The 13,556-nt window shown below is 39.8% G+C and overlaps 1 protein-coding gene across 1 annotated transcript in view; it reads right to left on the bottom strand.

The window, feature by feature from the left end:
* Window positions 1-13,556, bottom strand: part of RNF180 (ring finger protein 180) — a 232,461-nt gene that overhangs the window by 30,228 nt on the left and 188,677 nt on the right. The window contains 1 exon segment of the mRNA XM_033179678.1: window positions 3,273-3,398. Coding sequence (XP_033035569.1) covers window positions 3,273-3,398 — 126 coding nt within the window.

Genomic DNA, 13,556 nt, shown 5'->3' with positions numbered 1-13,556 from the left:
AATTATAGCTTCTGTACTACCTCAGAATACAAGAAGACAATGGAAAGTGTGGAGTTATCCAGAAGGTACTCCATTCTATTAGAACTTTGGGTGTAGCGTAGAAGGTAGAATACAAGGGACTGTTTTAAAGAACACGCTTAAAATGATAAACTTTCTTTTCTTTGGCATGAATCCTTTAAGACTAGTTTTCTTATATTTGATTTCATATTTTGGGGGCTAAATGTGACCTATTTAAAACCTATCTATGGCCGAGAACAGTGGCTCACACCTGTAATCCCAGCACTTTGGGAGGCCAAGGCGGGTAGATCACCTAAGGTCATTCATTATTCAAGACCAGCCTGGCCAACATGACAAAACTCCTTCTCTACTAAAAATACAAAAATTAGCTTGGCATGGTGGCACACGCCTGTAATCCCAGTTACTTGGGAGGCTGAGGCAAGAGAACTGCTTGAATCCAGGAGGCAGAGGTTGTAGTGAGCCGAGATCGCGCCACTACACTCCAGCCTGGGCGACAGAGTCAGACTTTGTCTCAAAAAAAATAAAATAAGTGAATAAAAAATAAACAATAAAACCTATCTATACCAAATCTCTAGATATTAAATTTTTACAGTTACCACTTTATAAAGTAGTATGTCCTTATATAATGTCCTTAAACTTTTTTCTTCATTCGAATCACTGTGTAAAGTTATATTCTTATGTTACTTTCTTTGAGAGTACCAATTTCATGCACCAATTTTTATTTTGCCACAATCATAGGGGCTCTGCTTCCATCTCCTTCTGGTGTAGGTTATTGCTGTACTGATCTTGGTGGTCTTATGCAGAAGTTCTTCCTGTTCCCTGAAGATCACAGTTCCTCATAGCTGGACTTTTCTACCAGGTCCCGTAATGTCATAATTGTTAAATACTGAAAACTGCACAGTAGTTCATGCTCTGATAAACTATGGTTTCATAAAAGATGAAATTATATTTATGTCCCTATTGTATGTTCATACAGTAACAAATTCCCAAAGCAGAAAAAGGTATTAGATACTGTATTACCTTTATTCCTTATATTTTTATAGTCCATTTAGTTATAATTTAGAAAATACTTTCACATTAGCCCATTTATCTTTACTACTATATTAGTTAGGTGGGGAAGACATAATTATTCCTATTTTACAGATCAAAAAATAGATCCTATGACACCTCTGAAGTCATGTTGATACTTAGACCTAAAGCTAGAAAGTGGTATTCCTCAACCACTGCACATCTCTAAGACACCCTGACACCAAGGCTCTGTTACTTTCGATTTGTTCTAAACTTGTGGGACAACTATAAAATATTAAAACTAAATAAACTTAGCTTCTGCTAATGAATGCATTATTAGGAATCTTTATACACAGTACTAGTGCCTTTGTTAAATATTGTCTCAGGATCCCTAGGGTGACACCTCGCCAGCCAGAAACCTCTGTAGCTGGTGGCATCTTCTGAGTATTGCTTGTGTTTGCTGGGCTAGTTCTGCCCACTTGGTCTGGCAGGCTGTGCTTGGCTCTTACTACCGGCTCAGATCCCACATCTGCCAAGTGCAAGCCAGGTGCAGAATGGCGAGCGGAGTGTGGTTGAGTGAGCGCGAGGTCCAGCCACTGTACGCAGCCAGGCATGCTGGCTGCTGTGGCGGGGCAGGGAGCTCCAGGTGCTGGCTCTGTGTGAGGCTGCGGCTGGATGCGATATACTTCATGTGGCTTCTGCTGTGGGCTCGAGTCTGGACTAGGGAAACACAGTGGTGCCTGGAAGCTTGGAAACTCCAGGAACTGCAGAACCCCAAGGAGGGTGTCACAGCCGTGGCTCAGGGATTCTCTACATCTGGGCTCCCCAAAGGGCTGCAGCTCTTCTTGTCTTGTCACCCTCAACGTGGTGAGCAGGGGGCAGGGGGTGTGTTTCAGCCCTTATTGTGTTACAGTTCTTTTAGTCCTGCCACTCAGCAGACCCTGAGTTCTTGTCCCACATTCAGGAGGAATGAGGTACGCAGACAACTGGAGGGTAAGCAAGGGGGAGAGGAGCTTCACTGAGTGGCAGAACAGATCTCAGGAGACTCACAGTGGGTAGCTCCTATCCGCAGGCAGATTGTCCCGCCGTCTCTACAGCCCTCAGTGGAGAGGAGACTCAAGAGTGGGCAGCTCCTAGCTGCAGGCAGGTCGTATTGGCAGGTAGGCTGTCTCACTGTCTGCCTGAGTCTGGCTGAGTCTAGGGTTTTATGGGCTAAAGAGGGGAGGAAGTGTGTACTGACTGGTTCATGGGTAGCCATGGGCAGTCCTGGAAAAAGCACCATAAGTTCTCACTCTGGTCCATAGAACTGACAGCCCAGCCCCCAGTCTACAGGTTTGAAGGTGGGGCTTTACCAGGGACCTGTCCCCTTTCTGCCCAGGAGCCTGTCTACCTCCTGCCACCATCAACCTGCTATCCATGGTGCCCACAGTGCCCAAGCTATTCTTGCCAAGGGGTGCCTGCAGGTTGTGCTGGGCTGCCCTCAGCTCCCCTCAGCCTTCCTCCCGTGCTTGTCAGCACCCAAAGTTTGGAGTGGGCCAAGGCAGCAGAGGGCTGGCATGTTAGCACTGCCCTGAGAGTGTGCACACTGGCTGGGTTGTGACAATGCCTGGGCTTGGCCTCAACTTTGCTCTGAAATTGGAGTGGGTGCCGGGAGCATGGAGAGGCCCAGCAGCAGGAGTAGGCGTTTCTGAGCCTACAGGGGCAAGGGGGCTTCCCCAGTCCCCAAGAGTACAGGGATGTCCAGGTCCGCAGCCATGGCTGGGTGGTTGCAACTTTGCCTGGGTGGGCAGGGCTCCCACCTCGTCAGCTGGAAGGCGGCAGGGCTCCCGCCTGTTCCTGGCTCCCACCTGCTCTGTGGAGTGTGCAGCCCTGGCTGCGCCTCCCCAACTGCAGCTGGCTTCATAGTAGCAGCTACTCCAGATGGGCCGCAGCTGCCATAAATATGACTTTTGTCAAATCTGATGCTTTTGAGACATATTTTCATTATCTATGTACTAAACAGTGAAAACATGGCAAAGTCTATTTAGTCATGAGTCTTCGAATTTGCTTTTACTGTATCGTCTTCATTTTCTTCCTTTGTACATCTGTAGTTTTCAGCAAGGAGATACTTAGCAAAATCCTTATTTGAAATTGATTAATACAGAAATATATTTCCTCTAATATTTCTGAGACAGAAGGAAGTTACTTTTAAGAAGAGACCTTAGACAAAATTATCAGACATTTCTTTTGGCATTAGATTTCCTTACCTCCAAAAAGATGAAATGCTTTTCTGCAGCTTGGTAGGGGCCATTTTGCAGAGTTGGATTTCTGAAAGCTTTGTTTTATTTTCAAATATTCTTTAGTAAAGAATGTTTTTGTGGCATTGTTCAGTTCTAGAATAAAGCAAAAGAAAATAGGATTTTGAAACCAATTTGAGTAAAATGGCAAGAAAATGACAAGTGAATACTGTAGTAGTTTGATACTATTTGATGTAATTCAGACCTCTTTAAGTCAAAGTAGAAGACAAAAGTAGATTCAACTTTTTTTTTTTTTTACTCAAGCAAATACAATTTCCCCAAGTTCACATTTGGTGCAACTCTGACATGCCTACACATAGAACATAAATCTACTGAGTAGCTCCTGTGTCAAGTACTATGGAGTATATAATGATAAATAAGACATCGTCCCTGACCTTAAAACAACTGTAGTCTAAAACAGCGGTCCCTAATCCCTGGGCCACAAATGGGTAGCAGTCCATGGCCTGTTAGGAACTGGGCCACACAGCAGAAGGTGAGCCATGGGCAAGAGAGCATTGCTGCCTGAGCTCTGCCTTCTGTCAGATCAGTGGCAGCATTAGATTCTCACAGGAAGTGAACCCTATTGTGAACTGAACATGCAAGGAATATAGGTTGCACTCCTTATAAGAATCTAACAAATGCACCTGTAATCCCAGCACTTTGGGATGCTGAGGCAGGTACATCACTTGAGGTCAGGAGTTCAAGACCAGCCTGGCCAACATGGTGGAACCCCATCTCTACTAAAAATACAAAAATTAGCTGGGCGTGGTGGCGGGCACCTGTAGTCCCAGCTACTTGGAAGGCTGAGGCAGGAGAATTGCTTGAACCTGGGAAGTGGAGGTTGCGGTGAGCTGAGATGGCACCATTGCACTCCAGCCTGGGTGAAGAAGTGAGACTACGTCTCAAAAAAAAAAAAAAAAAAAAATCTCACAAATGCACAATAATCTGAGTTGGAAAAGTTTCATCCTGAAACCATTCTCCGCTCAATCACTGGAAAAGCTGTCTTCCACAAAACGGGTCCCTGATGCCGAAAAGGATGAGGACTGGTGGTCTAAAAGAAATACACAGGTAGACAAAAAAGGGGAATAACGTGTTACGAGTGTAGCAATAGAATAGCTAGAGTGTAATCTGGGCTCAGGAGTGACAGTGAAAAGGAAAAACACTTATAGAACTTTAAACTTCATAATCTATTTCAATCTATATGTGATGGGTTGACCACCTGAGTCTATTGCTATATATTTGAAGTAATTTTAAAAATGTGAAAATAACCATTCAGAAGCTTACTAATGAGTTAAAAAGGAAATAGTCATTTGAAGTACACACAGACAAACTGGAGAACACATATGATGGTATTCATTTTAAATGGTAGAAACTCTTTATATCTGAGCCATAGAAAGCAAGGCATGATCTGAGTTGGACTGTTTAATGGAGAACAACCTCTTTGGCTGGTGCAGAGCTAGTTACTAACCTGAGAAGTAAACTAGGTTTTCCGTCAACCATCCCCTCTTACTTTCATCCCGCAATGATCACCTGTAGCATTTTCTCAGTTTCCGTCCTACTTCACTGCCTTGAGCTTTGGCTCAAGTGATTTGAATTGAATTTTCTCAGTTTTTCTTAATCACTGCCTTGGGTTGATTTTTACCTAAGAAATCTAAAGGGAAAACTGATTCACAAAGTTTACAATTAACAACAAAAGGGAAAATGTGAAAAATACACTACTCTAGGCAACTGAAGTTATCTGTTAACCCTGCAACTCTAACTCCCTTCCAATCGCACACCCACGAACCAGCATACAAGTTAGAGAAAAGGTATTTTCATGCTCATCATGTATGCTGGGGGTTGATATGACTGTAGTGCATTTAAAAATCCTTCATATGTTTAAAAGTTAAATCATTTCAAGTTAGATATTCTCTCAACGGTTTCTGCAGCAATGCATAGCTGTTTTATTAAAGTCCACTTTTCCCACTGCCCATTTACAGCCCTTTAGTGTAAGATGATTATGGCACTATCACTTGGTTAAAGGGGCTTGTCAGTGTCATTCATATTGATGAAGAAAATGAAAGAAGTTATCAAATAACATATTCATTTACAGTAATATGGTCTTTTTCTTAGGACTTAACTGATAACTAAGATTCAGGGTATTTTCTGAGAGGTTAGAAATCCCTCCAAATAAGTGGTATTGTATTAACTCTTGGGAAAATTGACTCACAACTTTCTAAATGCCCTTGGAAATGAGACCCATGTGGTGTGTCATATGGCAGATAATACAAACGAAGGTGAAGAGTTTGCAACTTACGGATTCTTATTATTCCTTCCCTTCCCTTCCTTTTTCTCTCCCCCTTCCTCCTCCTTCCGGAAAATTGGTAGCCATGTTCTAAAATGTTGAGCAATAACTGGAGAATCCCATTGCATTACCCTCTCTTATACTGAGAACTTATTTGGAAATGTAATTGAATTCTAGTACAACAGATCAAAAGGACATTGTAAGAGTCATCTAATACCCGCAGTTTTGATAATTGGCCACAAACTTTCTAGGGGGTAGATGACAGAAGTGAAAGTAATAATATTGTCCATGACATTTTGTTTCCTGTCTTCAAGGAACTTAACTACACAATGTACTTTTAAGCTACTTAAACTCGCGTATTAAAGCACTGAAGCAGGCAAGGGTTAGAAATATTTTTATAACACCTATTAGAGAAGCTGCTATATTGAAATTTGCAAGATGAGATGGGAATCGTACCTGCAACATACCGTTGAACATATACACCTGCATGTGCTTACTATAACCTTATGAGACCAATTTTGGATGATGTAATATACTATACTAGTTCAGAAAGATGGTTAAAAGAGGATCCAGAAGCCCTTGTCCCTCCATTGCTGGGCCAAATAAGAAGTAGTTTCCAAAGCTTCTTAACTGGAGGACCTTCCACAAGTCGCAGAACTTCTCTTTGTACCAACTTCCTGCTGTATCTCCTGCAAACATTTATCTTGCACCTGCTATATGCATGGCACTTTGCTGATCTAGCTAGGAATACAGAGATGAATTAAATGTAATTGCTGTCTGTAGGGCATTGTACTAGATCAGCGATTCCAGAATGTTTGGCTGGATATCAAAATCACCTAGGGTGCTTGTTAAAATGACAAATTCTAGCACCTCACCCAAACATGTGCAAGCACAATTGCTGTGTATTTGACCTGGGAGTCTATGCTTTCTAACAAGCTGCTTGGGTGATTCTGATGCACAGATAGATTTGATAACAACTAGATGAAATGGTCCTTTTCTGTAATTAAATTATTTGAATTTATTTAAATATGTTAAGGTTTATCTCATTCCATTACACAACTTTACTAACCTTATCCAAGGATATTGTTCTTTCTGTAGCTCTGTGTTGCCCCATTCCAGTGACATTTGAATTTGGAAATGTAGAATTTGGCAACAAATACAATATTCAATACTACACTTCCTAAAATTACCTGGAAGAAACATTAAGAAAAATCTGAAGGCAGACTAAGATGTAAAAGGAGTAAAAGGTGATGAAAACTACCTTTATCTCCTTCTCAGCCAATGCTACCTATTAGGCTGGCGATGCTTATTTAAACACATAATTTATTGTATTTAATCAGTATTTAATATTGTTGAACATGCTAAAAAAAAGACAAAAAAAATCTTGGAAAGATCTAAAGTGTATTTCAATTATACATTTAGTTAAATGTGGTTTAGTGGCAGTGGAAACAGCAGCATTTTTGTGTGACACTATCAGTGACTGTTAGAATAAAAGAATTCTAGTCTTAATTTGCCTGAGGGCAGGAGGCAATCACCAACTACATAAGATCAGAGTTCACATTATTACAGGATGTATTACCATGGGGTTTCACGGTATTATATCACAATTAAAAAAGAACTACCACACATATTAGGATAACTTTAAACCACAGACTTCATCAATATGGTGGTGCAACTTTGATTTCAGCATTATGCTTAAATCTTGGTAACTTTTTATGTAAACAATTCATTATAATTAAGTAAATACGTTAAGAATAGTTTTAGGTATTCTGCTAAACGCAGGAGTTAAAGCTGTATGATAGGTAAAGTATTATTAAATCCTATCTAGTAAAAAGATAATTCTAAAGTTACAAGTGTTTTGATAAGTTTATTCAGGGTGCCCTAGTCTTATTCAGGAGGGGAAGATAAGAACATTATTATATAAGGCACAGTCACTTACGTGGACCTAATAGTATTATGTCCAAATGTAAAAGACTAGGAGATGTATGTCTAGCCATCTCATTCAGATTACTGACGGCCTTGTTTACCCATTTAAAATTATCTCATAATTCTGAAGGCTTCTTCTCCTCACAATTCCCTTCTTTGTTCTTTGTTGTTGGATATATTATTTTTTTTCCTGGAGATACAAACTGCAAAAAAATGATCTGACAAATTTATAATGTGTTATAATAATAATAATAATAGACTACTTCAAGAGTTTTGCATTATATACCTATGTTTAGGATGGGTCCTGCCCTGAGAGGAGATCTGACTATCCCAAGTTTCAATATGTGCTGCATATGCTTATTTATAGGCATTCTTTGGCTCCAGGAACTTAATGTACAATAAAGGACACATTTGCAAGGAATAGACAAGACTAGGAATCAGAGTCCCAGCAAATGATCTGTGTTAAAAGGGAGACCTCTACCAAAATAATGTTTACCAGCTGGTGCTAAATCCTCAATACTTAACATAGCTTTTGGTTTAGTAATATCTTGTGAGGTGATCTTTACAACTTTAAATCTCATTTCACTCTTATCCTTTAATATGTTGGTTTTACTATTTTTTTCCAGTGGTATATAACTAAAATAGTTTTCTTTGTATTGTTGAACAGTATGCTGTGCTAAGTACATCTGCTATTCTTAAGTAAGAATGAAGAGGGGTTAATATATTTAGCATTTGATCCACCTTGCTGTATATCAATAAAAATTCACAAACTGTCTTAAAATCATCTTTGGGGCTTCAGGAGCAATGCTTGCTTTGTACCTTTACAAGGAGGGTAAGAAAGTTTCACTTGCAAGGGACCCTTCTGGTGAAACTCATTTTGTATTCATGTGAGGCACCCAAAATACTTATTTATAAGGTGAACAACACAAGTCAGTGAAAAGTTTGGGTTTACTGTTAAAGCTTATATTCAACAGAAAATTATCAGTTTGAATCACAGAAATTAGAACAGTTTGAGTCTCAGAGCCAGCTCTTGAGACATAGCAGGTGCTCACCAAGTGGTAGCTGCCAGGTTTACTAGTAATGGCACACCCTGCGGGATCTGGGGCCAAAACAGCATACTTCATATGCTGGGAAAGGAGACGCCAACCAGGAATATCTCACCCCATGCCAACGAATGCGTATGTATCTTCTGGAAGCAAATTTGGAGGAGTGATACCAGCAAGATAGCTGCTACAGACACCGGGCATTCATCTCCCACCTCCTCATGGGAAAGGACTAAGGGAACAAATATACAGCTATGATTTGACTTGAGTGTCGAAGGCCAAGTGCTGGAGTGCAGCACAGGAGTAGAGATGCACCTGTGGTCACTGGAAGTCCAGGAGGGCAGTGTGGAGGCACCTGACTTCTGCACCCCCATCTCCCCAACTAAGATCAGATCTGTTTGGGGTCCAGATGGACTTCCGTGTCGGGAAAAGGGAGCCAAAGATCATTTCCTGACCCTTGTCTCCCTGACAAACACCTATCAGTCCTTATAATAGGAGAATTCGATAGTCCTTGCAAGCCCTGATCCCAATTTGGAAAGCTTCCAGTAATTTATGCAGCTGCATTGCCCAAGATTAGGAGAACAAAGGGTGCATGCTCCACTCCTACCAACCCCATGTGAGCCAATCTGCTGTAGCATGGTATCATCTTGAGATGAGAGCTGCCTCTGGAGTATACTACTCTGGGAGCCAGTAGCCTCTGCATCTATCTCTCCAGCATTGGGGCCCCATCTTCATTATACAAAGCCTACACAGGTGGCTGAAAGCCACAATTCCAGCGGCATGAATTGGCTGTGACTCTGAATAAGCATAGTAGGCAAATCAACCCGTGTTGTCACATTTTCAGCTGGAGAAAGAGTCTGCCAGTTCCATCCAGGGCAACCTGCCCTTGAGCTGGCCAAACTACTGCATGTCTTCCCCGAAGCAGAAGAGACCTCCTGAGCCTCCAAGCAGCAGATACACCTCTGGGCCAGCAGAAGGGCTACGCAACCATGCTTAGGACCTGAGAAGCAGCCATAGAGCACCCGTTACCTGAAGCATAGCCCTGGCATGCCCCCAATGGTCCTGTACCCCTAATATGGGCCTAAGAAACAGGCCTGCAGGCTGCCCTGGGGAGGCATGCCCCCTGAGCTAACTATGCAGCCTCATACCTACATCCCTGGCGGACATGCCCAAAGGCTGGCTGAGCAGCTATGCACCCATGTCTCAGGATCAAGAAATAGCCATGTAGGGAGCCTCTGGTGAGCATGCACCCAGGCATATTAAACAACCCCGGGCTTGCATTCCAGGTCTACAAAACAGTGCCATGGGCCGCTCCCCACCCCTCAGAATCACCTGTAGGCCAGTTGAACAGCCATACAGCTGTGTCCTGGGCCTGAGAAACATCCTGTGGGTTGCCCCCAGTGTGTACACTCCAGGTCATCTGAGCCACCTTGTGCCCATGTTATAGGCCTGAGAAATAGTATGATGGGAAGTCCCTGGCAGACATGTCTCTAGGATAGCTGAGTCACTGTACGCCTGCCTCCCAGACATTAGAAACAGCCCCATGAGCTGCTCCTGGTAGGCACATCCCCAGGCTGGCTGTGCAACTGCATGCCCATGCTCCCAGCCAGAGTAACAGCACTGCGACACAAACCACAGTAAGCCAGACTCCAAATTGGCTGACTCATTGTGTGTACACACATGACCTAGTCCTGAGAAACAGCCCAGTGAGTCCACCCCTGGCAAAGCTGTAACACCATCACCACAAATAGGCCAGTGAGTAACTCACAAACACAACTAGTGTGGATTACAGTTGAAGAAACTATATGAAGACAACTGTATCCACCTAGAACCAAAGCCAATGTACCCCATCAAACTGACACCCCAAGACCATTTATACAAGTAAGTCTTTCCATATAAAACCTATTCCAAAAAACTGAAAGAGGCTAATTTTCCACCAGATGATTAGAACTGATGTAGAGAAACATCAACCATGAAAAAGTAAAGAAACATGTCACCTCCAAAGGAAAATTATAATTCTCCAGTAAGAGATCAAATCATAAGGAAATATATGAAATGCCAGAAAAATAAATCGAAATAACAATCTTAAACTCAGTGAGATAAAAGAGAATACAGATAAAAAAATTCAATGAAATCAGGAAAACAACTCATGATTTGAATGAGAAATTCAACAGAGATAAATATTTTTAAAGAACTAAATAGAAATCCTAGAGATGAAGAACTCAATGAATGAAATAAAAATAAAATAAAGAGCTTCAATAAGAGACTAGACCAAGCAGAATAAATAATTTCAGAACTTGAAAACAGTTTTTTTTTTTTGTAATAACAGAGGGAGACAAAAAGATAGAAAAAGGAATGAAGAAAGCCTAAGGATTTATGGGACAACATTAACTGAGCAAATATTTGTGTTATAGGCATTCCAGAAGGAGAAAAAAGATTAGGAAAACTTATAAACTAACAGAATAAACTGCCCAAGTCTTGGGAAACAGATGGACATCCAGGTCCAGGCAGAAATAAAATCGTTCACAGACAAACAAAAACTAAGAAAATTCATCACCACTAGACTGGTCTCAGAAGGAATGCTCAAGAAAGTCTAGTATCTGGGAGTGAAAAGACAATAACTATCATGAAAATATGTGAAACTATAAAACTCACTGGTAGAATCAATACAAAGAAGAAAGAGAAGAGAAAGCTTTTCACTAAAAAAAAAAAACCCAACTACAAAAATAAACAATGGGAGAGGAAATATAGAACAAAGGATATACAAAACAACCAGAAAAAAGTCAATAAAATGACAGGAGTAAGTTTTCACCTATCAGTAGTAACTTTGAATGTGTATGGATTAAATCCCCATTTAAAAGATACAGACTTGCTGAATGGACCCAAATAAAACAAAACCCCAATAACTAACTCTATGCTGCATACAAGAAACTAACCTCACATGTAGATACAGATAGACTGAGAGTAAATAAATTAAAAAAATTCCACACAAACCAAATGTAAGCAGAAATAGATATATCAGACAAAACAGACTTCAAGTTAAAAGCTGAAAAGCAGAGATATTACAATAAAAGAATCAGTTCAGCACGAGAATATAATAATTATAAATATTATAAAAATGTACCCAAACACTGGAACACCCAGATAAAAGCAAGTATTATTAGATCTAAAGAGAGAGATAGATCTCAATACAATAACAGTTGGAGACTTTAATAACTCATTCCCAGCACTGCACAGATCTAGACAGAAAATTAACAAACATTGGATTGAAGCTGCACCACAGACCCAATGGACTTAGCAGACATTTACAGAACATGTCACCCATCAGCAGTAGATTACACATTCCTTTCATCAGCACGTGGACCATTCTCTAGGGTTGACCATGTGTTAGAACAAAAGAAGTATAACAAAATTTTGAAACTTGAAGTTATGTCAAGTAGCTTATTTGGTCACAATGGAATAAAACTGGACATCAAAAAGAGGAACATTAGAAACTATACAAATATGTGGACATTGAACAATATGCTCCTGAAAGACAAACGTATAAAGAAAGAAATTTAAATTTTAAAAGTATGTGAAACAAGTGAAAAATAGAAACATAATATGCCAAAAGCTACAGGACACAGCAAAAGCAGTATTAGAAGGAAAAAAAATAAAGACCAGACCAGACAATAACAGAAAAAGTTTTAAGGCCAACAACCCTAATGAAAATAGATGCAAAAATCCTCAACAAAGTACTAGCAAACGGATTTCAACAACGCATCAAGAAGATGATACACCATGACCAAGTGGAATTTATGTAACAAATGCAAGGATGGTTCAATAAATTCACCGAAACATGGATGAAACAAAGTAAATTTGAATCTGATTTTCATCTTTTCCTAGTGAACTGTTAGAAGGTTATAATCTAGTCTGAGAAGTCTCAATCTCCAGATGAATATGCAGCCTGATGACACAAGCATATAAAATAGACAAACAAAAAAACAAAATTTCTTTACCTGACACTTTGTCAAAATGGAGTTATAGATTTTATAATATGTAAGTCATTATAGTAAGCAACATATGCTTAGCAAATGTTAATATTTAGGAGTTTCTATTAAGTAAGACTTAGTTAAAATTTGTCCATTTTAATTCCATTTAGTTTTTGGTAGTACAATATTTGGTACTCATAATTAGTATAATTTTTTTTTACTAGAATAAAAAGCTGTTGCAATCATTTTTAAACCCTTTCCCCTAGGAGAAATCTGTAGTATTAGAAAACTTTCTTACGTTAGAACATTTATCCAAGCTTTTTGCCCCAGGAAGTTATGTTTACCTTGTGCTTACTGATGTCCATTAATGGCTCTGGAGCACTGAAAAATCATTTCAGTAATTGTTTCTGTGTCCGAGAATAACTGGTTTGCCCACTGTTACAGAAATAAGGAAATCTATTAAAGTAATCCCAGTTAAACTATAACTTTATTGAGCTTTTACTATGATACAAAATGCTATTTTATACTTTTATGATGCTTATAATTATTTTTATATAAATTTATGCTTAAGGGTTTAGGAAAAGTCTTTTGAAAGCTATGAATAGAGATATATTGGTGGCTCCACAAAAGGTAATCACTGAATCCATCCTTGGCTTCAAACAAGTCATGATTCTCTCTGTGCTCTGTGTGAAAACACATAGGACTTCACCCTCTATGCCCACCATCATTTAATGCTGCAGTTTGGTTTATTTACTTTTTTAAAAGGGTAAAAGTAACTCATTCTGATGGTTTTTTAAAAAAATCAAGTGGTACAGTACAGCTTAAAAAAACAAAAATGATACAATGATCTGTTCTACTCCTCTATCTTTATCCCTAAACTCCAGGGATTGTTTTAAGAGTTTGTCTTCAGTTTTTTTTTTTTTTTTTTCATAGAGAGAAACCTGCATGTATATAAGTCAGTGTGTTTCAAAAATTGGTTTGCAAAGCACGAGTAATATGTGAGATAATTTTGGGTTGAATTGAATGAACA

This window comes from Trachypithecus francoisi, unplaced genomic scaffold (assembly GCF_009764315.1).
Source record: "Trachypithecus francoisi isolate TF-2019V2 unplaced genomic scaffold, Tfra_2.0 Lachesis_group2, whole genome shotgun sequence".
Taxonomy (NCBI): domain Eukaryota; kingdom Metazoa; phylum Chordata; class Mammalia; order Primates; family Cercopithecidae; genus Trachypithecus; species Trachypithecus francoisi.
This window is presented reverse-complemented; position numbering and strand designations above follow the sequence as displayed.